A 23,301-nucleotide genomic window follows, 5' to 3' on the forward strand; every position below is an offset into this window, starting at 1 on the left:
TTCAAGTGGATAATGTTAAAATATATTAGATAAGTGTGTATTGGTTCCTGGATCTTCAAGAATTTGGGCAAAGCCAGATAAAAATGAGTAGACAAAGTTCGTCCGGTCTCGCTCGTACTTGACAAAAACATTACATTTTGCAGCTATTCAATCTGACATCTAATTGTTGCGTGACAAATCCGCCAACCAATTATAAATAGGGAAATAAAATTATATTTATCTATATATCATTGTCAAGGATTGAAATTTCCGTACGTAGTTTACTGCCATTTTTATTTTTTCGTTTTGAAATATATTATTGTTATTATCTATTTGTACGATCATTTTTACTATCTTTCTATAAAACCGACATGTGATGGTAATTGTAGCACTGCTCTTTAAATTTTGTTTGGATAGACTTGATGAATGCTATTTCATTGCCTCAATAATCCAACGCCTTCACCTTCATGGTAATGACATGCACTCATACTTCGTGGTAATGAGTTGTAAATACAAGAATTAAACAAAGTTTACTTGGTGATTTCAATAGGGGTGGGTTCGAAAAATAAAAAATCGAAAAAAACTAGACCGAAAATTGAACCGAGGTTGAAAAAAACTGAATCAAACCGATTCTAGTTGGTTCAATTCGGTTTATGGGGTTTGGAAAACGAACCGAACTGAAGTGTTGTCAAAACTACGTTGTTTTATAATTAATTATAAATTAATGCTTTTTACTTGAAACAACGTCGTTTGTTCTTCCTCTCTTCAGTCTGAATTGCGTTGCTACGTTTGTATTATAACCCTAATCCTAAACATTGATCCCTCTGTTAGCCTCTGCCCTCTGGACCCTCCTTTCCTTCCTAGTTCCCAGACTCCACCGCTCCACACACCCTCTCTCAACTCAATCAGTCTTTGTCTTTTTCCTTTCTAGCGACCCGTCTCACTCTCAGTCAGTCAGTCTCTCACATCTCACCAATTTGCAAGTGTCGCCGTTTCACTCTCAGTCTCTCATCCCCGTTACCCGCGACCCGCGACTTCCTCTTGTTGTTTCGAGTCTCGACCCACGACTTCCTTTGCAAGGTTAGTCTCATGGTAATTTCTCTCATGTTCTATAGATTTTCTTTTCAATTTCAATTCAAGGGTTTTGCAAATTTTATTTTCAATTTCATGGGTTCTGCAGCTTTTCAATTTCATGGGTTTTGTGATTTTCTTTTATTTTTAGTGGTTTTTGTTGTTCCTATGATAGTAATGCTTACTATTATTGTCAATTAGAAGAATCTGATTGAAATGCTGTGTTTAACTCAACCAAACATCAACGAAAAATCAAATTAATTCCTAATATGCGTATCTTCCTTTTCCCTGAACAACTTTGATGCATTGCCGTCACCTTGTCCGATGCCAAGGACACTTTGCGGTCAAATTCACCTTGAGGGCCCTATAAAAACAAAATGAAGCTGCAACCGCCTGTACTTATATCCAATGCCAAGGACACTTTGCAATTGAGAGATTTTTTATTTTTATTTTTTTATAAAAAGACGATATATTTCTTTCCAATGCCAAGCTAAACAATATAAGAAAAGAAGAGGTCCTCCTCCAGAAGATCACAGATAAACAAAGGAGGATTGCCAAACCAAGTACAATTACTCTCCGAATGAAGAGCAAACCTAGCAATTCTATGGGCTACAAAGTTGGCATCACGGCGAACATAGACAATAGAAACTTCAACAATCATTTCCATAAAGAGCTTGACATCTTCTATGATAAGTCCAATAGTCAACAAATTAGTAGAAGAATCATTCAATGTGGAAACAATCTGAACTGAATCGCTCTCAAAAACTATATTTTGTAAACCCCTTTCGATCAAGCCAACTCTAACCACCAACACTTCGATTTGAGCAGGAGAGAACACCTCCTAGAAATTAAATGAGGCAGCCCCAATAAATCCTCCACTAGAGTTGCGGATTACAACACCCAGAGAATTTCAGTTTAGAAACAAAATCCAACCGATTTGATGGAGAAATTTAAATTGCAGTAACAACAATAGTGCATGTGGGAAGAAATATACATAAAGTACCATATGGTGATGAGATACGCGGATCATGGATTGATTTAAACAAAATTAATTGGGCGAAAACATATGTCAAAACAATCATATTTTGTAGGTATTACAATATTGGTGTTTTATGTTGTAGTTAAAAGATGTCTTAAAAACTGAACAATTGATGTGACACCGTGTCGAAGAAGTTTTGATTCACCATCAGAAGATAATATAAGAGAATAAATTTCTTCTCACTAAGCACAATATAATAGCCTTGTTCCACTTCCACCCCTTGCCCTTCGTTGCTCGCCTATTGATATAGTGCACACAAACATCAGAGATGCATCCCATAAGTCAGGAGCTAATAAAATCGCATTGGACTCGTAATTTTAAAAATAAAAAAAACCAACAATATTATGTACGCTAAACGCTAGGGAATACTTTAGTATTGAACATGTTTATCAATGAGATTATGAATTTATTTATTCATAATATTTTTTTAAAAGTAAGAATTATAATATTTTTTAAGAAGTACGAATTTTGTTGCCTACTTTTTGATACTATATTGCAAGAATAATACGTGTATTTCATCGCATGGTTGTGCCATTTATTCATTTATTATGGGAAGTTTTAACGAAAAGTTCGCGGTACTGTTCATTTTAACGAAAAATCGCATTTTTACACTAAAAAGTCAAACTGGTACTATTCACTTTACCCTTTATTTTGTCTTTATCGTTAAAACTCAAAATTTTCAAACTTTTTTCATTAATTTTCCTTTTATTATGATGGGACGTGTTTTTACGATACAAACAATTGGAATTGTTTAATTTCGTCGTAATCATCATATCTATATTCCTTATGAAAAATTTATTCGAATTAGAGATTGTTAGTAATTTATATGTATCAAATAAATTTGAAGGTATCGAATGCATATAATTCATCAGATTGTTTCTTGGAAGGTAAAGGGAATATTCTATGGCACTCTGCTTTTGGCCTACAACACTATGAGGAGAATCAATCAACAAAATTAAGGTAAAAGAGGGCAGAAATCACTTTTCCATATCTTAACCATTTGATCACTTTTTACACAAGTTAATGTGGATTCTTTCTTTTGGCTCAAGACTCCCTTATGTCTTACAAATTGTCGAATTTCATCTCCGCCTTTTTGCCTTCCGTAGGGACTGCTCATGCTGAATCCATTTCGATTTCCTCGTACTTTGCCCATCTTCTTCCTGAACGAAGCATTGCTGTTTAAGTTCAGATTCATCTTGGGGGGACTCAGAAAGCAAAATGAAGCTGCAACCGCCTGCACACAGTCCAATTCCAGTTAGGGTCTCTTTGCCAATTAATTCAGATGAAAAGATAAATATTAATTTCCTCTGCAACATCAATCAAGAAAGAAAAAGTTGAGTACCTGCAGATCAAGTCGGTGGACGTTAAAGATGTCCTTCATAGAGTGTGAATCATAGGCTAATAGATAAGATTTATATGCTTCTTTTGCTGATTTGCGGAGATAATCGTTGCGCTGAACCATCTCCACCTGCATCAAACAGAGCAACACATAAGGTTCCTTGGAAACAGTTGTTGTATGGTAGTAGATTACGATTGAACAACAGAACATTACCAGTTGCGACTGCGCATTTTTCAGCATACTCTCCTTGTATTTATGTTCTTCAACGGGGACTTTTTCATCCTGAACACATAATAACATAAGCAATTGAAATGGAGAACAAGCACCAAAGCGTAACAACCTAAATAAAAGCTTAAGGCCATATATTCAATCAAGCTTGCTTTAAACAGACACCCTTCTGAAAAGCATGGCATTTTTTTTTAGATTTGGCTGCTTCCATTCGTTTCTTATTCTTGACTAACCATACCATCAAATAGCGAATAAACTGCATCTCTTCAGGAATGAGGAAAAGGAATGCCTTTCCTGTTCCACCTTCTCCTCGAGCTGTTCGACCAACACGGTGGATATATTCCTGCACAAAGATATCCCATTGTTGTGAAATCTTTTACAAATGGGTAAAACAAATGAACTCAGAAAGCCCAAGAAAATACGGAAGAAAACAAAGAACATGAACTATAGTGGTTTGCTTATATGCCTATGTCCACAAACCACAAACACAAATCTTCACAATATCGATAATGGGTACAACCAATTATCTTATCAAGCCTCTAGATTTAAGACTCGATGAGCCATAAAGAACAAGAAATATGGAAACACCCGTATATCTTTTCTTATCTTTCAGACACTTTGCCCTTCGATATTATGTCACTTTAACTCCTTGAGTTCCTCTCACTCCTCTCTCTGGATGGTATTCCCATTCACCATCTTAAGAGTGGAAGTCTGAATTCTCTCTTTGCTTACTTATGCTTATAAACCAGCAAAGCTCTTTAAACAGCCACAAGAAAGGCATGTTAGAAAATCTAGTCCTAGAACCTGATTACCAAGCATATTAAACCGTGGTTAATTGGGATATCAACTCCAATTGGAAATTGGATTCTTATCCTGAATTAATAATGGATAAAGAAAAATTACTCGATACAAAAATTAATTGAAATACATTAGTAGAGAAAATTTGGGCACCTTGGGATCATCCGGAGGATCAAACCGCACAATCAAGTCCTACAAGCAAACGAAAAAAGAAGAATAAGATTTACCGTGAACAACTGTTTGTTGCAGTATTGGTAATGTGACAGAGCAGAATCTTATTGGCATAGCATGAAGTTCAAACAAGACATAACAATTGAAGGAAACATACCACGGCAGGAATATCCAGCCCACGAGCAGCAACATCAGTACAAAGTAAGATTCCTTTCTCTGCTTTGCAAAAGTCAAAGAAAGTTTTTGTCCTCTTCTGTTGCTTTTGCTTTCCATGGATATCAAAGCACTCCACATTAATGTATTTAAGAAGTTCAGAGTGGAATTTAACTGAGTTACAAGAAGAGAAGAAGACAATCACTTTCTTAGAACGAGTGGTCTTCAGAAAAGTATATAATCTTGTTACAAGAAGAGAATAAATCTCTTATCGCTGGGCACAATAACATAGCCTTGTTTTAGCCCTTCATTAGTGACCTACAGTGCACATAATCTTGTTAGACTTTAAAGATTTAGAGCTATATCAAAATAAACAAAGAATGTATTAAATACATATAAGTAGATTTAAATGCATGACAGATATTAACACAAGTAAATTACTAAAAGAATACATGAAACCATCTGGATTCCTACCTTAGTCCTCCCTTCATCCACATCAATCAAAAAAGGATCTTTCAGTGACAATCTAGCAAGATTTTCAACCTACAGGTTTAACAAGAAAAGTATTATCAGAACAAAGCAATTCATGTAGCATATGGGCGCGCACACATGAGTAAACTCAGTGCAAGAAAAATAACTGAACAACTGGTCGATGTGCAGCCTACTAATTCGTGCTAAAATAGATAAACACAATGCAGAAAGCAAAAGATTGACTATTATAAGATAAGGACATGAATATAATGCACAAACCTTCTTGGTTTGGGTTGCTGAAAATAAAGCTGTCTGCCTTTCCTGCACATTCAATAGCTACTTAATAAGTCAAGGGAATAACCATGTAAAATCCATTTTGAATTGCAACTAAAACAACAAAAATAACGCATCAAAGCTGAATGCTGAATATAATCATACACACTTCACTACATTCTTATCTCTATCTAACAAAAGAAAATAAGAATATGTTGCAAGCTGGATGCATCTATTGTTCAGTGTTGAGTATTTGTAACGCTAGTTAGAATGCCGAATCGTATAGTGTACCTGGGGTAGACGTCTGATAATCTGTCGCATTTCTTCTTCAAAATTATCTTCCAAAATCCTGTCGGTTTCATCAATGACAAGGCACTGCAAGTCCAATAGAACAATGAAACCAGGGATGGTCAATTGTTATGATGTCGGGATGCAAACTTACATCTCAATAAAACATGTTTAGTCCAACCAGACCAAGAGGCTAAATTTTATATCTATCATAACAACCAAAATTGAGAAAAGGGTCAGAAACTACTAACAAGTTTTCAGTAAAGGGAATATTAACCGCTGCAGAATATTAGAGAGTTAAGGAAATCGTGCGTAGAATCATCTTTCAATGAGAAATCCATCGGCAGAAATTAGCCCCACTTTACAAAATAACCAGATACAAATAATTTTGATAGACTACAACAATATTATTTGATAGACTACAACAATATTTCCATAGAAGAGATGTGAGGAACCTTCAAGTTCTTATATAGAAATCCCTTGGTATTCTGGAGATGGTCAACAAGTCGGCCAGGGGTTGCAACCAATAGATTTACTCCTTTTACAAGAATTTCTGCTTCTCTTCTCCGATTTGCACCACCAATAACCAAGTCGACAGTCTGTGAGTGATACTTGAGGAGGTGCTCTGCCACAGCGTGGGTCTGAATTATTGAGATGAAAATATTCAGGGAAGAATCAAGATGATTTATCGTAAAACTCATAATGCGACAGCACATCGACTAATAAAGCACAATTTCTTTGGTTTTGTGAAGCATAAAATTTTACATAAACATTTCCGTTTTCGGACTTCTTTCTAAGAAGTGAATTTCTTAAATTATTGAGCATGTTAACTTTCATATCATGCAAATATGAATACCAAGCCATATTTCAGCCCGCTAATATAGAGGAACTCCATTAACAAGCCAATTTTACAAAACTGCTCTGCAGAATGGAATTATCACTCAAATACAGGCAGGCCTTTATGTTCAACCTAGATATGTAACAGGCATAAAAAAATGATCTTCAATTGGAGCCAGTGAAATAAGACCGACCCCTGTAACATATCAAACCAATAACAAAGAAAGAATGTTCCGGGGTTTGTTTCACCTGAATCGCAAGTTCCCGTGTAGGGCAAATGACAACAACAGCGGTTCCATTACGAGGAGTAAACTTTGTGTGATATAGCAACTCCACAGCTGGTACTAGAAAAGCAAAAGTTTTCTCAGATCCTGTCCTTGCAGCTCCCAGTATATCTTTTCCGATCAATAGTGGTGGGATTGTTCTGGCTTGAATCTGCAGCAGTTGAATTTACTTGTAAATTGCGTTAAGCCAATTTCACCCGAAAAATATACACTAAGTTACACAAATTCTACCCCAAAAAAGCCTTGATATTAGAAGCATGGCAATGTCAATCCATGAATGAATAAGGAGCTAATAAAATCATTGAATTCGACCCCGGAATTTAACTCTTTACCTGAGTCATGTGCTGAAATTTCATATCTTGAACGGCCTTAAAAGTGTTGGAAGACAAATTCAGTGATCCAAAAGACTCTGTGGTCATAATCCCAGACCCTCCACCTCTCTTAACCTTCGTCTTCTTCTCCTCCTTCGCTGCTTCTACGCCTTCGTTTTCCTCTTTTCCCGCTGTTTCCTCTACCTTCATTCTCTTCGTCTTCTCATCTTCCCCTTTGTCTTCTTCTTCTTGGTCCTCCTTACGGTTTTGAGGCTCTGATTCTTCAATCGTACCAGTCGATTCCGACAGTTTCTTCGCTCTCTTTCTCTTCCGGTTGTTCCTCCGAGCAAGCATTGCGCCTTCCATGGCCACTGGTTCTATAGAATTTGGCAATTTAGGGTTTCCGGTCTGGATTGTACTAGCAAGCGGAGGTTTAGGCTTCTGACTACCATCCACGGGGAAGTCTGGGGTTTTGACTATGATTGAGTGAGGGCCAAGCCAACTCAATTAAATTAGGGAGGTGACTTTTAAATACGAAAACTTACAAAAAGTTTAAAAAAAAATTTAGTTTTTTTAATAAAAAATGACAAATAAAGGTGTAGTGACTATTATTTAGTATCGGGAGTATTTTGTTAAAACTCTCTTTTTAAAAAACTTTCTTCTTTAATTCTCGTCATCAGAATAAATAAATTAAACGAAAATAACCATGTACTAAGAAAAATGATGGGAAAGGTTTAAAAACGTGTTGAATTGTAATTTTTCTTTCATACAACCGATCATCAAATGCAAGCAAATGTTGAGACAGTCAACTTTGATAATCAATCGTCACATAACAAATGCCATCATGCTCTTATTAACATAGAGAATTGTCATTATCACTCCAAAAATCTCATTTGGCACTTCAAATTTTCTATAATTAGAAAGAAAAATATACTCGTAAAGAGTGTATAATGAGATTTTTGGAGTACCAATAACAGTTACCTTAACGATTTATAATATTTGTTACTTGCTCATAAGAAAAGTGATTGAAGATGAATAGATTGGTTTGGTTCTGACTCTTTGATTGAACTCATTTAGAATCAACTTATGTTTTTCTCTAAATTTCTTACATCTTGGTTTAAATATAACGTTGTATTCAAAAAAACGTATAGCCTGCAAAATGAAATCATAGTTTTTTCAAAAGTTGGGTTTGGTTTGTTTCCAAAGATATTAGAGTGTCCAAAGAAACTGAAAAGTGAAATATAGGTGGCAAGAGAAATTGGGTTGTCGATAGAGTAATAGAATCACTTATCTTATAACGTTATTGAGTAAAATGTCAAACGATATCAATTGATTATATGCTTACACTTCTCCAAAACACAATGAGAATTCTACAAGGAATAAGTTTTTTAAGTGGATTTTTCTGTGCGATACACATCAACGGTCCAGGTGACAAATTATGCTATGTTACAACCAAATTGGCAAAACCTAACTTTTAATCTCAATTCATGCACTTACAAATCGTTGATCTATACATCTTTTCAATCAAAAAGTGTGAAAGCACGACTGACCATAGCAAATACTATAACACAAAAAATCCCACAAACAGATGACCTTGAGCTTGTAGTGTTGTCAAATCAAATCACCATGAAATTCAAGATCTTAAGTTTTGATAGCGAGATGTGTGGGACAAGGTGCACTAATTTAGCATAGACTGCACTTGTTTATATGGACCACGCATGGTTCGGGTGGACCGGAACATTCGACATACGTGTGTGTAAGCTTAGGCCCACGTCATTAACACAAACAGAAAACCCGACCCGAACCCAACTGTAGACGGCAAAACCTGAAGATTTTTGTTCTGTTGAGCCGACAAGAAAAGGCGAGAAACACCGAGTAAGTGACAGATTCTGAGAATCTGAAGTGAAAAAATGATTAGTGGGGTTTTAACTTCTGCTTCTGCTTCCCCGCAAGCACTTTCTTCCCTGCTTTCTAAACCCAGAAGCAGCAGCTTTTTCTCTGCGTCGTCTTCAAGCTCTGCAAGTGTTCATACAGATTTGAAGCTTAAAAGCGTTGGACTTTATGGAAGAATTGGGTCTCAGAGAAGCAGATTGGACTGCAGTGCAAATCCTGGTGGGCCCGGATTTGGTATTGTTCTTACCTCTGTATCTTCAATTTGTAAATTCCTTGGTGTTTGTTGAATGAATCTTGATGTGGAAATTGTTGATTTGTATGAATTGGGTTTTTATCTAAATTTAAGAAAGAACAAACCTTTGGGTACCCTTCTCCAGAAATCTCAGTTTTTTTTTTTTTTTTTTTTTTTTTCTTTCTTTCTTTCGGATAAATGTAAATTTTGGATTGGAATTTGCAAAGATTTGAGGAACTGAATGTTGCAGGTGAGGGCGATAACAGGAGTGTTCTGGATGCCTTTTTCTTGGGGAAAGCTCTAGCTGAAGCTATAAACGACCGCATTGAGTCGGGCGTAGGCGAGTTTTTGAGCACGATTGGTAGGCTACAAGCTGAGCAGCAGAAGCTTGTAGAGGAGTTTCAGGTGAGCACTTCAAGTTGTTAGCATTATTAGGGTTCAGTTCATTGATGAATTCTTCCTCCTTGTGAACTTTCTGCTTTACAAATTTGCTGTCAACATTTCCAGAATTCATGGATTGAAGCTAAAAGTGAAATTTGTTTTAGATAATTTCTAAATCACTTCAGTTTAAGGCAGATCATTGTGCATAGACAACACCATATTATAGTGAATAGCGTGGGACGGTACAAAGTTCTCTTGCTGGTTCTCGATTTGGGTTGAACTGTATATTGCTAGTGATGTGAGGGATTGAATCAAAACAACTACATAGTCTGCATTGAGCATAATGGATATTAGTCGCTGTGCTAATTTATCAATTATACACAGGAAGATGTACTGGAAAGAGCCAAAAAGGCCAAAGAGAAAGCAGCACGCGAGGCCGTGGAGGCACAAGGAATTGTGACATCAACTACAGAATCCATAACACCAGTCACAACCACCAACGGCGTTACAGCAGTATCTTCGACAACCACCACGACTGTGGTCACTCCTGTGAATCAATCCTCATTGTCTGAACCAGCTCCCTCAACAACTAAGGACGAACAAGATCTGGGTGACGATTGATGATTGAGATCCATCTTCCTGTATTAGCATATCTTACACCTTCCAGCCAATACAGTTGGTTTTTAATCTGGTGTAGATCACTCGTTATAACTTCGATAATAAGTTATTGTAGTCCTTAGAGAAGGGGCTTAAACTTGGATTGCAAATGCACATGCTGATGCTAGCTACTTATACGTCGTCCGTTGGGAAATTGTAATCTGATTTTGGTAAGACTTGATCTCAATCGCATTTCAGATTCAACTCGTTTCAGTGACGGTGACTGTGAAAGTCACGATCTTTAGTGGGATAAGGTTTTGTTATTGTTTGTAGAGCGTGCAAGCTGAATCCAGGTTAAATATGCAGATAAGTAATCAAGCTTTTATATTGTTAGGCAGATATAAATACTGCCCGTACAAAAATCTGAAAACCAGTAGTATTCATAAATAATTTCTCTTTAAAGGAACAAAAAAAAGGCTAGCTCAAGACTGAAATTGGTGTGCATCTTCAACTGCCTTTGATGCTACAGTTATATTTGACCGTCCCGACTATTCCTTCGGTTCATCAAACCCAGTACCAGACATCGGAACCTTTCCTATAAGTTGACCATCCCTAACATCCATAGCGGATCCCTTGTTCTTGTAATCCACTTTAAAGTCATAGTCACCGTCAGCGTCCATAGCGTCGACTGAGGCAGCAGCTGACTTGGCCTTTTTCTTTTTCTTCCTCTCTGCTTTATTTAGCTTAGGATTGAGAATACCTTCAGCTGTATACAATTTCTCATTTTGCCTGATAGTTCTAGTAGCTTTCTTTTCCTTGGGTTTGCCAGCATCATCTTCTTCACATGCCATGGACTGGTCATCGTCACCGTCAACCATATCTTCAGGACTTCCATCACCATGACTTGATGGTCCTTCTGCCGTATCAACCTGGTGCGTGATAATGCAAAATCAAACTACATTCAGAATTTGATAATTGTCCACTAGATTTTAAAAATCAAATGTGAATCAGTCGGTTTCCTAGAAGACTATTGAACGTGTCTGTAAACAGCATGCACAGACTATTCAATGTACAATAGTTTGGCTACAGAAAAACTGAATAACAGAAAAGCAGTCATAAGTGATATGGTTAGCACAGATCACAAACCTCTTCAATATCTTCATCAAAATTGAGCGGGCAACTGGGAGGAACTTCGACAGGATGGAAATCACTAACAGACTTGAGGCTTCCGATGAATGAAGATTCTGCATTGTATACTTCATCAATGTTAAACGCCTTACCCAGCTGCGAAACAATGTTTGCCTCTGAAGGATGATCTTGATTCCTAACTGGGGGCATAGTGTAGTACGGAATTTTACCTGAAACACATTGAACGTTTAGCATCAATTATCAACTTTTTCAGCATTTACCTTCTTTACAAAAAAAATTTCAGAGTTCTTGTCGAATGAAAAAAGGTCAATGCGTACCCTCGTTCCAGTCGTGCAGCACAATTCTTGCGGCAGCACCAATATCAACAACACCACCCTTTTTTAGCTTACCCCTAACTGTAGCCACCTTATGCAGAAAGTCATCAACCGAATCGAAACTTGGGAGCTTGTATAGAGTCACCAAAAGTCTTTCTGGGCAAAGCTTCAAAATTTCCTTTACTGTTCAACAAAGGGTAAAGTGAGTAAATCTCAACTAAATTCAAGAAGGATTGCAATACAAGTAAGTTTCATATACACTAGGACCAACTAATCATTCCATGTTAGACCAATGCATGATTAGGGTAGTCAAGCAGATTACGAGGGTTAAATGAGGAATCAGAGAATGGGTAAATACCTGGAGCAATTGGATCCTCTAATTTCTCAATTCTTTTGCAGTTTCGAAGTGCCATAGAGGCATCACTCTCTTTAGATCTAAGCATTACAACACCAGGGCAGTCCAGCAATTTGACATTATTATCCAACTGAACTTCTTGCAGTGATCTTGTTAATCCTGGAGTAGAACCAACATTTACAACACGGCTTCTCTTCAAACTATTAATCAGACTACTCTTTCCAACATTAGGAAGGCCGATAACACCCACAGTAATTGATTTCTTGATCTGTGAAAGCCAAAAGCTCACATTTACACCGGAAAGTGATGAAATTATTCAAACTTACTCATATTCCAGCAATGAAAACCCTAATTTTAGAGGGATAAATAAAATATGCCTCTGTGTGTGTGACATTATGGCATTGCTTCCTAAAACAGATGATACAAGTACCTCATGACTTCTGGAATAGTTCTTCAACAATTTTAGAAGAGTTTCAGCTCCCAGGCAGTCGCTTGTCTGGAGAAGGCTGCTTGGTTTTGATTTCTTTGAAGATGATTTCCACCCTAAGTTTGACCTTTGCTCTTGGGTGTTGCACTTAAAGGCAACAGCTGGTAACTCTTCCCTAAGATAAGTCAGCCATTTCTCAGCAGCTTCTCGCGGGACAAGATCTGAGATCCAAGAACCATCACAGATATTAAAGGTTAACGTTTAGAAACAAGAAAATAAATGAAAGTGCATATCAATGTTTTAAGATACTGGAGAGCATGAAATGTATTACCAATTTTGTTCAGAAGTAAGACGAGATGCTTGTTAGGGCCCGATTTCATCACCATCTTTTCCATATCAATACATCGAGTACCCAGGGGATCTCGAGCATCAAGGACTTCCAAAATGACATCTGAGGCTTCAATAACTTTAACCAACTCCTTGTAGAAAGCCCTATCTGAGCTATCTGTACAGAGAGAAAATCGTTTTAAGAACAATTAAGGATAGAAAAGGTAGGTGATATTCAAGCTGAACCATCCACAATAACACATTCTATAAAACACCAAGTAACAAAATACCCCTATTATTCCCGAATCCAGTGGAATCATCAATACTCTTTTCTTCTGCCACTTCCTCTGAACTGGGGACATCTTCATCCTCTAAAATCCCCATCTTCCTCTTCTTAGCCTGAATCAGAATAAAGAGTTTTCTTACCAATAAGATACGGCTAAAAGTGTGCACTAAACTCACGGAAGTGATTGCATCTAAATCATTGCATCATTGCAGCATCTATATCAGAACTCGAACATCGAAACTTCAAATGCACAAACAAGGGTACTTTATCGAAAAAGTATACTCATTGATTCTCAGCAATCATTGCATCATATGCTATAAACTTTAAACCCAAATTCAAATGCCAAGCTGAATGTCAGTTGCATCAGTAAGACCATCTCCAACAATGGCTTATAACCTAAAATTCCCCTTTTTTCCCCCCCAAAACCCACTCCAACCCATGTGCTAAATAAAACCTAAAACCCAAAACTTAAAAGAAGGCCAAATACCAGCCCGTTTTTAGGCCAAAAGTCATTATGGGCCCTACCTGTTGTGAGTGAAACACGGGCTGTGAAGCCCAGTTTCCTTTCCGCCACTCGCCCACGCGCCGCACGCGCCAGGCGCTTCTGCTCCAGCGGACAGCCCCACGTGGGCTGTTCCCTCAGCAATCATTCCAAAAGGTAGCCCAACGGCTACTTTTTATATCTAACGGTGCATTTAACTGGGTCGTTGGTTAATCCAACGGTCCAGGTTCAATTTTTTTTTTTTTTAGTTTTATATTTATGTATTTATTGAATCCAACGGCTTAGATCAAATATAATTAAATATAACGGTAAAAAAAAAGATCTAACGGTCCAAATTTAAATCCAACGGCTAGAATAATTTAAAAAAATTATTTAACTTAAAATTCAACCAAAAACTCTATAAATACCTATGTATTAACATCCACACAAAACTCACTTTTCTCCTACAATTCTTCTAATTTTTCTTTATACCATTTATTCTCATTTCTAGAATTTTCAAGATGGCAAAAGAGCATGTTAGAGGTCGTAATTGGACCTTCGACGAAGATATTGCTTTATGTTTGACATGGATTTCGATTAGTGAAGATGGTGCCGTCGGCACCAATCAAAATAGAAAGGTTTTATGGGGTAAAATCGTTGATAAGTTCCATGAAAACTCCAACGCCGGTCGAAGGGAAGTTGGTGGTGTTTATGATCGGTGGAAGATTATCAACAAAGCGTGCACTTTGTGGAAAGGAAGCTTGGAGAGAGCCATGGTTGACATGCCTAGTGGAAGGGGCGCCTCAGAAATTGTGAGTTTATTTGTTGATATTTTAGTTGTCATGTACATAATAGTATTTTGCAACTAATTATTTTTATGTATTTGTTGCATAGGGTGACAAAGCAATGACAATTTACAAGACAAGAACTACACCAAAAAATCAAGCTTTTAAGTTGCATCATGCTTGGAACATCCTCAAGGATTGTCCGAGGTGGGGAACTGATGCGAACCAACAATGTGGAAGATTATTTCATAATGTACATAATAGTATTTTGCAACTAATTATTTTTATGTATTTGTTGCATAGGGTGACAAAGCAATGGCAATTTACAAGACAAGAACTACACCAAAAAATCAAGCTTTTAAGTTGCATCATGCTTTGAACATCCTCAAGGATTGTCCGAGATGGGGAACTGATGCGAACCAACAATGTGGAAGATTATTTCATAATGAAGCCCCACCCCCAAATAATGTCAATGAAGGTGTGAATTTTACCGACAATGAAGGTGTCGAACAAATGACCCCAACTTCTTCTTTTGCAAGGCCCCCGGGTAGAGATAAGCAAAAGGAAGCAAAGAGAAAAAGGAAGTCCCAAGATCCGACACGTGCACAATTTGCTAGCGAAATGGCAATAATGAACGAAATCCAGTGCCGTCGGCAAGAAGAATCGGCCCAAATGCTTTTGGCCATGAAGGAACAAGGGGATAGGGAGCAAGAAAGGTACGAAACTAATTTGATAATGGAGAACCTCGACAAATACACTCCAGAGAGGAAGAGATACTTACGTGGTAAGCAAAAGGAAATTTTACGAAGGAATGCCACAAGGAGTATATTTCAAGATGATGATTCATCTCAAGACTATCACCCAAGTCCATCACCAAGTCAAGATGGTGAATATCATTATTAAGTTTATGTAGTCTATGAGTTTTCGATTGTATTAAGTTTATGTAGTTTATTAATTGTTTTTTTTTTATTTTTTAAGTTTATGTGGTTTATTAATTGTCTTTTTTATTTTTTAAGTATATGTGGTTTATTAAATGTCGTTGGTATTAAGTTTATGTGGTTTATCTTGATTTTCATATATTGATTTAGTGATTTTTCAAAATTTATCGGAATTTAAATATTTTTAGGTTAAAATGTTCATAAAATTAATTTAGAATAGTCAACATAAATTTTTTTTAAAAAAAAGTTAATTTAAAAAAAAAAAATTTAATTCATTCTTTGATAATCTGGGGCTAAAATTTTAAGCCAGAAGGGTTGGAGTAGAAAAGCTGTTTCTGGGCTAAAATCTAAATTTTTTGGGCTAAATATTTTTAGGTTTTAGGTCACCATTAGAGATGGTCTAAAAGGGAGAAATTATATTTCACATCCAACTGCTCAAAAACTCGAGAAACTCTAATTCGTAAATCATAACTCAAAATAATTCAAACAACAATCAATCACAAAAACAGAAAACATGGGTAACGCTTGACAAATAAACTAAAGCCGTACCCTTTCTTTGCGGGCAGCCTTCTTTTGCTCTTCTTCTTCGATATATTTAGCCCGACGGACTTCGAGAGCCTTGAGCTCCTGCTCCTTGAAGGGCCAGTCATTAGGGATACCCGGGTCCTTCTCGACCTTCTTGTTCTTGAAGCCGAGCTTCTTGGCGTCCTTGGCCTTCTTTTTGTGGTGCTCCTTCACCTTCCTTATCACCTTGTACTTCTTCCTCAACGTCACTCTCTTACTCTTGCTCTCTGCAACCAATTAATCCAATTCCAATTAATTCCAGAAAACAAATACAAAACAAATTTATCAAAAAAATTAACAAAAATAATAAAATTGCGGCTTACTCTATTCAAATTCCGATTAATCCAAAAAAAAAAAAAATACAAAATTTAACAAAAATGAGAGATTTGTAGTGAAATTAAGAGGCTTACTTTTGCTTTTCTTCACCATCGTTGGGTGTCCTTCAAATGAAATATAGAGGGTGTAGAGAGAGAAAGGAGAGGAGAGAGAGAGAGAGAGAGAGAGCGAGGCCCTGAATCGGTTTAGGGTTTAGGCGGAAAGTGAAAGAAGACGGAGCCCTGATGCGGTTTAGGGTTTATCTAATTTGGGTCGCAGTGGAGTTGTTGGAGACTTTGGGCCGACCCGAAAGATTTTCTAACTGAGTGTGGAGCCCAGAGTTGGACCGGGTCTAGGCCCAACTAGAATAACTGAAAGCATAAAAATAATTTGGGGTGAGAGAGGCTCGAACTCTCGACCTCAGGATCACTCAGAAGCTATGAGACCTACGCGCTAGCCAACTGCGCCACCACCCCGATGTTGTCAAACTTTGGTTTTTATGAAATATAACTCTTGGCCTCATTTTAACAAAGGATCTCATTTGAAATGGATAAGACGCTAATTTTAACGTAGGTTAAAAAGAGCCACTCAATGATTTAGTAGTATTCCTCTTCACTTGTAATTGAGAGGTCTCTTAGGTTCAAATTTCGTAGATGGCTAATTCGATACCAAATTAGATTGCCCATTGTGTTACTTAGCCGAACTCTTCCATCGCTTTAGTGTAAAATATATCGTTGTATTATAAAAAAAACATATGTTAAAAGGAGAAAGGAAAATTTTGTTACGAACTTAGGAGTATGAGAATGATTCCTGAAAAAGAAAACTTACCAATTCCAATCTTTCTTAAAATAGTAGGATTAGAAGTGAGAAAATACTTTAACATATGAAACAATATTTAATGTGGTGTACCTTATAAAAAAAAAAAAGAAACCATGGAACAATATCTTTGAGTATGAGTATGAGTATGATTAGTATATTCAACTTGTCTTATAAAAACTAATGTCATCTTCAGTTAAGGCCTAAATGCCACATTTAGTCTAAATTTGATAAAAACGATTTCCAGATGACAAAAAAAAAAAAAGTAAAAAATATTATAAAAACAATTTAGCCTCATGACATATAAAAATTGCCGATCCACGATGCTTGATTAAAATTTGTTGCGAACCCATAGTGTGAAGCCCAAGCGGAAGGCATGCTCCAATATCTCATACGGAGAACAAAATATTTGAAACGATCAGGTTGAGTAGTACATTTAACTCAATTTATAGGTTATCTCGTAGTAGTTATTGTTATCTAATGATCAAACTACTAGTATCTTGCTTCATTTGCTAGTTTATGATCACCTAAGTACAAAAGAATCCAGCTTAAAATGTATTAAAAAAAAGAGTTGGATCCATCATCCAATGGAATTCAGATTATTTTCAAATCTCGCAGTCCGAAACTGATGAACTGAAAAATCTGGATCATTCAAAAGAATGAGAAAAAGAAATAGACTCTTAGTTTGTGTGAGGTGGACCAAATAAATAGGTTAATACGGGTTGTAAAATTTAAAATGAATGAGTTAGATTTTCGATTCATCGACTCTAGACCGCAAGATTCAAAGAGAATATCTGTCTATTGCATTTGTAAATGCAGATAGAGAGAAAAGACTAGAAATTAAATAATAAAATACAAATTCAACAGAAAAGAAAAAGAAAACAAGCAAAAGGAGGAAAAAGAAAGGAAGGCATATTGTTTGCCCTCCTGTTTGGGTATCCTTTCCATTCTCTCCTATTTTATACGATCACGGTTAAGACACGTTAATATTTTATATTGATTTTTTATAAACATAATAAGACAAAAAATAATATAAATATAAAATATTAACATAACATAACCATAACCGCATAAATAAAAAGAAATGAAAATAACACTCAAACGGAGCGCAGATTGACAATCTGCCCTCCAAAAGAAAGGAAAGTGTAAGGCATAGAAGCGCTGACCAATCAGCGACGGAGTTTATAGTACTTTGATTTTGTTTAGGTTGGTTCCCTCTGAATTTGAGCCGTTAACAACTCCAATATTATATCCAACGACCATTTGCCTTCGCCATCTTCTTCCTTTCTCAAAGCCCCCCAATTCATCTCCCAGATTCCCAAACCCTAACCCTAATTCCCCCATTGCTCCTCTACAATTCTGGAGTTCCGGATTCATAAATTCATGTATTGTACTGGGTAAGCGCTCGAATTGATTGTAATTTTCGATTGTATATATATGTGTGTACGTAAAGTTTGAGGCTTGGGATGTTGTATAGCAGTTCGACATTGGTTTATGCTCTTATATCTGTTGGGTTTATGAGTAAATATGCTAGCTGATTAATTGGTCAATGTTATTTTTGAGTTTGGAAACAATGGAAAGTGATTGTATGCTGGTGTTATCTGCAGAATTTGATGAGGTAGCTGAAATTCTCGAATTTTCTCATCGGCTGGTTTTATTATTACAATGTGCTGATTGAGGGGAGAGCAAATTTTGATTCGAATGGCGGAATGTCTGGCTTCACCTTTATGTATGAAGCTGCAGATGCAGAGAACTTATGTTGCAGAGAAAGGCTTTGTACACTGGAGTTCACGTCTGAAGAAAGCGCAAAGGTATACTCGTGGTGTTTAATTGTTTCTTACATTTATGCTTATAGTATTGTAATTTGCATTATGTTGTTTGGAGAATAGGGGTTAGTGCACCAAGCAAGAACAAATTGTGAATTGTGGGTTAACAATGGTCTTTATTGAATGATAGTCACATATTACTTTGTACACGTTTATGGTGGGAAAGTAATGTCTTTCTAGTGACTCCATGCTACAGTTTAGGTTGGAATGGGATTCTCTCTACTTATTTTCTCCCTCTGCATCCAGTTGTTGAGTAAGATTTGCCCTGCAGCTATTTTGGGCTTATGTGACAGTTAATGATTTCTAATGTCTCCCAGAAAAGTATAGAAATTGTGTTGACGTCAATTTTGGCTTAACACTTCGGGGGTTATGTTTCATATTATGATTCTCACCCCTCTACTATATTTGTTGCAGTAGGAAGTATTCGTATGGAAGCTGCAAGACAGTTCCTTTTCCGACCTGGAGAATGTGTGAGTTCACTGCTCCTGGCATTTCAAATGTGAAAGTTGGTCCTTTTTCTGAGGCTTCCTCGAAATGTGCTTGCTTGGGGTCTTTGGTAGGCTCTGATGGTGCAAAAGCCTCTGATTGGGTACCTATTGCTGATCAAGTGCTTCTGACAGCCAGTGTATTTCTCACATATATGGCTGGAGTAATTCCTGGTCGTAGCTCTAGTCCAACTTTTCAAAAGGACATTTCCAAAGACAATGTGGGCTGTGAAACCTCAACCGCTTCTGGTAGGTAAGGGTAAGCATGTCCAAGTTTTGGAGGTTGAAGTCTTCGTCCATTTAAAATATTTCTTGTTAAATTAACCCTGGAAGTTACCTTCCAACCTTATTCTCAAGGGGAGGAAGTGCTATCAAGTACAAAATATATTGGCATTCAATTATGTTTCTTCAAAATGAATGACAAGTTTCTTGTCTAAAACTGAAGCTGCAATGCTTATGGTTTTTTTTATTTGGCTTATTTTAGTTAGCTGAGGTGTATTTTCTCTAATTGCAGTGGGAGAAAGAATGATGATCCAGAAAATTCAGGTTATGCCTTGGATTCAGTGAAAAGGAAACTTTCAGATTCACTCCAAGCTTTTGAACTTGGGGGTAATTTGGGAGACAGGGTCCTTCAACGTGAAGGATACACTGCAAAGCGACCTTTAAGTTTGAATGCTGTTGCTGATGGTCCAAGATTAAGATTGCTCTGGGCATCATTTCTGCGAATTGAGGAAGAGGTCAGTGCTATCTCTTTTCTCCTGCTTTGCTATACTTTGTTTTTCCCCCTTCTTTTTTAAGACAAATATGGCATCTCGTTTAATTGAATAAACACAGTTGCGGTTTTGAAAGTGCTATGGGATAAAGTTTTCTTCTTTTCCATTTTCTCAGAGGTTATTCAATTAAATTCATTTATATTTTTGATATATTTTCTTTGCATTTGATTAACTGAGTCAAACAGATACATCTATGAGAACTTTCCTTGCACTACTAAAAACATGCTTTTATGAAGGAGCTACTTGGTACATTCCGCATTGAATGCTGTAATAAAACAGATTATAATTATATAGTTCTTTGAACTGCCTGAATTATTTTTCAGTCTTCTGATAATATTTCTCTAAAACTTGTTTTATAGGTGATTAATATCTCAAATTCTGGAATTTCTAAATTGGATGAGTGCTTGACGGATTTTTCTGATGTTATACGAAAGTCGTGTCAGCCTGTCTGCATGAGCTGGTTAGAAACAGAACTTCATCTTTTAAACAGCAAGCCTACCAAGGTATGTTGGATGGAAAATCTTGCCCTCTATGTTTTTTCCGCAACTTACACATTTAGATAAATTCTCTTATTCTGCTATGCATTCTGGCCAGGCACTTGTCACGCTGATGGATGGAAAGTTAGATGGAGACAATACTGTTTTACAGAACATCAGGAACTCAGGCAAGGAAGACCTTTATGCAGAACTAATGTGCTTTCTCAGCTTCGGTTCTCTCAGGTAAATTCAATTATGATCGTCTTTTATCTTGGCTGTGTTTCTCGAGAACTGGTCTACTAATCTTCTGGCTTCTGCCATGTTTGAATTCTCTTGTTGGTGTTTCAGATTTCTTCTGCAAACTTAGATTCTCTAACTATGCAAAATCGTATCTTCTATTGTCAATGGAAACAAGCACTTGAAGCTTACTACTCTTAGCATAATTGGATACGAAAGTTTTGAATTTCTTAATACATGGGTCATAAATTCATAATATGGCTCCAAGAAACACATTGCTGTAAAGCAATTGCCATATAATTGATAGGCTCACTGAGGAATAGAAACTAGGTAGTATTAGTAACGAGAAATAGGTCAATTAGGCTCTATTGTATGACTTCGACAGGTGTGTTTAATGTGTGGTTAACTATAATACTTTATTTAATTTCATCATGTACTCCAGTTACCAAGATGGTACTTATTATTGGTGATGAAGAGTTAAAATCTGTGGCATGTTTGTGTTACATTTCATGTTGTAATCATAGTAAGTACATTTGTGTTACATAATTACATTGTGGATTAGCATCATGGCTTTCTCATGCATTGCATTCTATATTAATCTGCTAATTTTCATCTTATTGAGACACTTATTGTACCTTCATTTGTTTCATCAGGGAGGGATGCTGTTATGACGGTAGTCTGTTTAAGAAACACGGAGTTTCCATACTGGAAGATTTGGTGATAAGTTTAGCAGATGGGATAGTAAGCATATATTTGGAGCTTATTTCTGTTGACAGCAATTTCTCAGATGAAATGGATAACCTGCCTTTGACATTGTGTACATTGTCAACACGAGCACTTCAAAGATTACGAAATGAGGTACAGTTTGACAATTTCATCTGTAGCTTACTAGTATAAATATGACAATTGATTCTTAAGCATATTATTTTTAATTCTCTCTCTCACTTCCACGCCCACATACTAATGTTTGATGCAGAGATGGACTGGATCGCTTTATCATCAATCAAGCTGTTTGCTTGCTTATTATCTTGAATGCTGCACCACTGAGTTTTTATCAAAGGCCTCATAGTTTTATTCTTAGTTTCTTACATCGATTTTTCTGGAACTTTATTTTAAATGTTATCTGGTCACAAATTAGGAAACTGTTGATTGGGCATGCTATACTTCCTTTAGTGGCTGCCTATGTATTCCGGAGGTGGTTGTACGTAGAGAGCTTGTGGGCTTTACGTACTGTATTATAGTTCAGTTTGATGTTAGACATTTAGAAACAAAATCCCAATTTTTCACCAAGACATGCCATTTTTACCAGGTAGCTTTGTACCAATGGTTGTATCAAAATTTGGAGGCAGTTGCATCAATGTATGAGGATCGATTTGATTTATGGACATTTCAGAGCCAGCTCATCGAGGAATCAAACAATAGCTGGACTGAGAATTATAATTGGTGGAAGTGGCTTACCGGGAAAAAATCTGACACCGCATCATCAACATTACATCAGTTTGTGATAAGTCAATTCTCTATGCCTGTAAAGCGAACAAAAGAATTAAGGGCCCTTACGGGGTGGTACGCTCTTTCCCTTTGCCTCGCATTATTATTATTTTCTTTCCATCTTCTGCATTCCAAATATCTTTGGCCATCACCCTATTGCCGGATTTAATCTTGACATAATCGAATATGATTTGCCTTCTCATCCATTGTTATTGTCTTGTCTATTGCAGGAGGTATTACTTCAGCCTATTCCTTGAGTTATATGACATCAGTTTGCCTTTTATTAGAGCAATTGTTGACAGCGTCAGCAAGGGTCTCTCCTTTTTTCTAAAATGCTTGATTGGAAGGTCATTAGGACTTATCTACACCGGAATTAGACAGTCTCTACGATGGAAGTGATACACCGGTACTCCCTTCCATTGTACATTGCAATTTACCTTTTTGTTAGGGAAGAGTTGGTTAGAAGAAACTGAAGAATGTAATTCGAATCTGTCTGGGGCCATTTGAGGCACTCCTTAAACCACATTTGTTAACAATCTGAGAATTACAATGAATTTAAATTTTGGCAAAAGTTTTGGTCTCTCTTTCAATCCATCTTTCTGGTATCGAATAGCCAAGTGACTGTCATACTGAAGAATTACTCGATCGGGTTTGTCTTGCCATATTCCATATGTCGCAAACTATTATGTCTAACCTGGATTTTGAAATTGTGATTATATCCCTTAATGTTGATGAAGAAAATAGTTGGAAAATGACTGGCACATAATGATTTTACTTTTCAGAAGATCACAAAAGCAAAAGTTTAAATCGTCAGAAGATAATCTTTGTGATGGGAACACGGATAGTATATCACGTGTTTTTATGTAAATGGTGAAAATTTTTAATTTTTAAATTATTAACCTTTTAACATATAT

The 23,301-nt window shown here is 36.6% G+C and overlaps 3 protein-coding genes, 1 non-coding gene and 1 pseudogene across 4 annotated transcripts; 2 read left to right on the top strand and 3 right to left on the bottom strand.

The window, feature by feature from the left end:
* Positions 1-2,944: 2,944 nt before the first annotated feature.
* LOC137724497 (DEAD-box ATP-dependent RNA helicase 51-like) lies at positions 2,945-7,695 on the bottom strand (annotated as a pseudogene).
* A 1,362-nt stretch (positions 7,696-9,057) lies between these two features.
* On the top strand, positions 9,058-10,609 carry LOC137724496 (uncharacterized protein At4g13200, chloroplastic-like). Its single transcript, XM_068463239.1, has 3 exons — positions 9,058-9,369; positions 9,618-9,772; positions 10,133-10,609. Exons 1-3 carry the CDS (start codon positions 9,153-9,155, stop codon positions 10,367-10,369), a joined length of 609 nt encoding a protein of 202 aa, XP_068319340.1. The 5' UTR covers positions 9,058-9,152; the 3' UTR covers positions 10,370-10,609.
* A 67-nt stretch (positions 10,610-10,676) lies between these two features.
* LOC137724495 (guanine nucleotide-binding protein-like NSN1) lies at positions 10,677-16,496 on the bottom strand. The gene is made up of 9 exons (XM_068463238.1): positions 16,382-16,496; positions 15,957-16,198; positions 13,208-13,316; positions 12,922-13,095; positions 12,594-12,811; positions 12,167-12,431; positions 11,812-11,991; positions 11,492-11,703; positions 10,677-11,274 (listed from the first exon to the last, which is right to left on the bottom strand). The coding sequence occupies exons 1-9, from the start codon at positions 16,398-16,400 to the stop codon at positions 10,894-10,896; spliced, it is 1,800 nt and encodes a 599-aa protein (XP_068319339.1). The 5' UTR covers positions 16,401-16,496; the 3' UTR covers positions 10,677-10,893.
* A 181-nt stretch (positions 16,497-16,677) lies between these two features.
* Positions 16,678-16,762, bottom strand: TRNAM-CAU (transfer RNA methionine (anticodon CAU)). The gene is given in 2 exon segments: positions 16,678-16,713; positions 16,725-16,762. It is a non-coding gene; the product is annotated as a tRNA-Met (tRNA).
* A 1,477-nt stretch (positions 16,763-18,239) lies between these two features.
* LOC137726349 (uncharacterized) lies at positions 18,240-22,952 on the top strand. The gene is made up of 9 exons (XM_068465266.1): positions 18,240-18,499; positions 18,710-18,913; positions 19,343-19,666; positions 19,928-20,150; positions 20,546-20,689; positions 20,781-20,905; positions 21,553-21,757; positions 22,209-22,462; positions 22,618-22,952. The coding sequence occupies exons 2-9, from the start codon at positions 18,804-18,806 to the stop codon at positions 22,784-22,786; spliced, it is 1,554 nt and encodes a 517-aa protein (XP_068321367.1). The 5' UTR covers positions 18,240-18,499; positions 18,710-18,803; the 3' UTR covers positions 22,787-22,952.
* Positions 22,953-23,301: the final 349 nt, after the last annotated feature.

The sequence above is a fragment of the Pyrus communis genome, chromosome 2 (genome assembly GCF_963583255.1).
Source record: "Pyrus communis chromosome 2, drPyrComm1.1, whole genome shotgun sequence".
NCBI classification, from domain to species: domain Eukaryota; kingdom Viridiplantae; phylum Streptophyta; class Magnoliopsida; order Rosales; family Rosaceae; genus Pyrus; species Pyrus communis.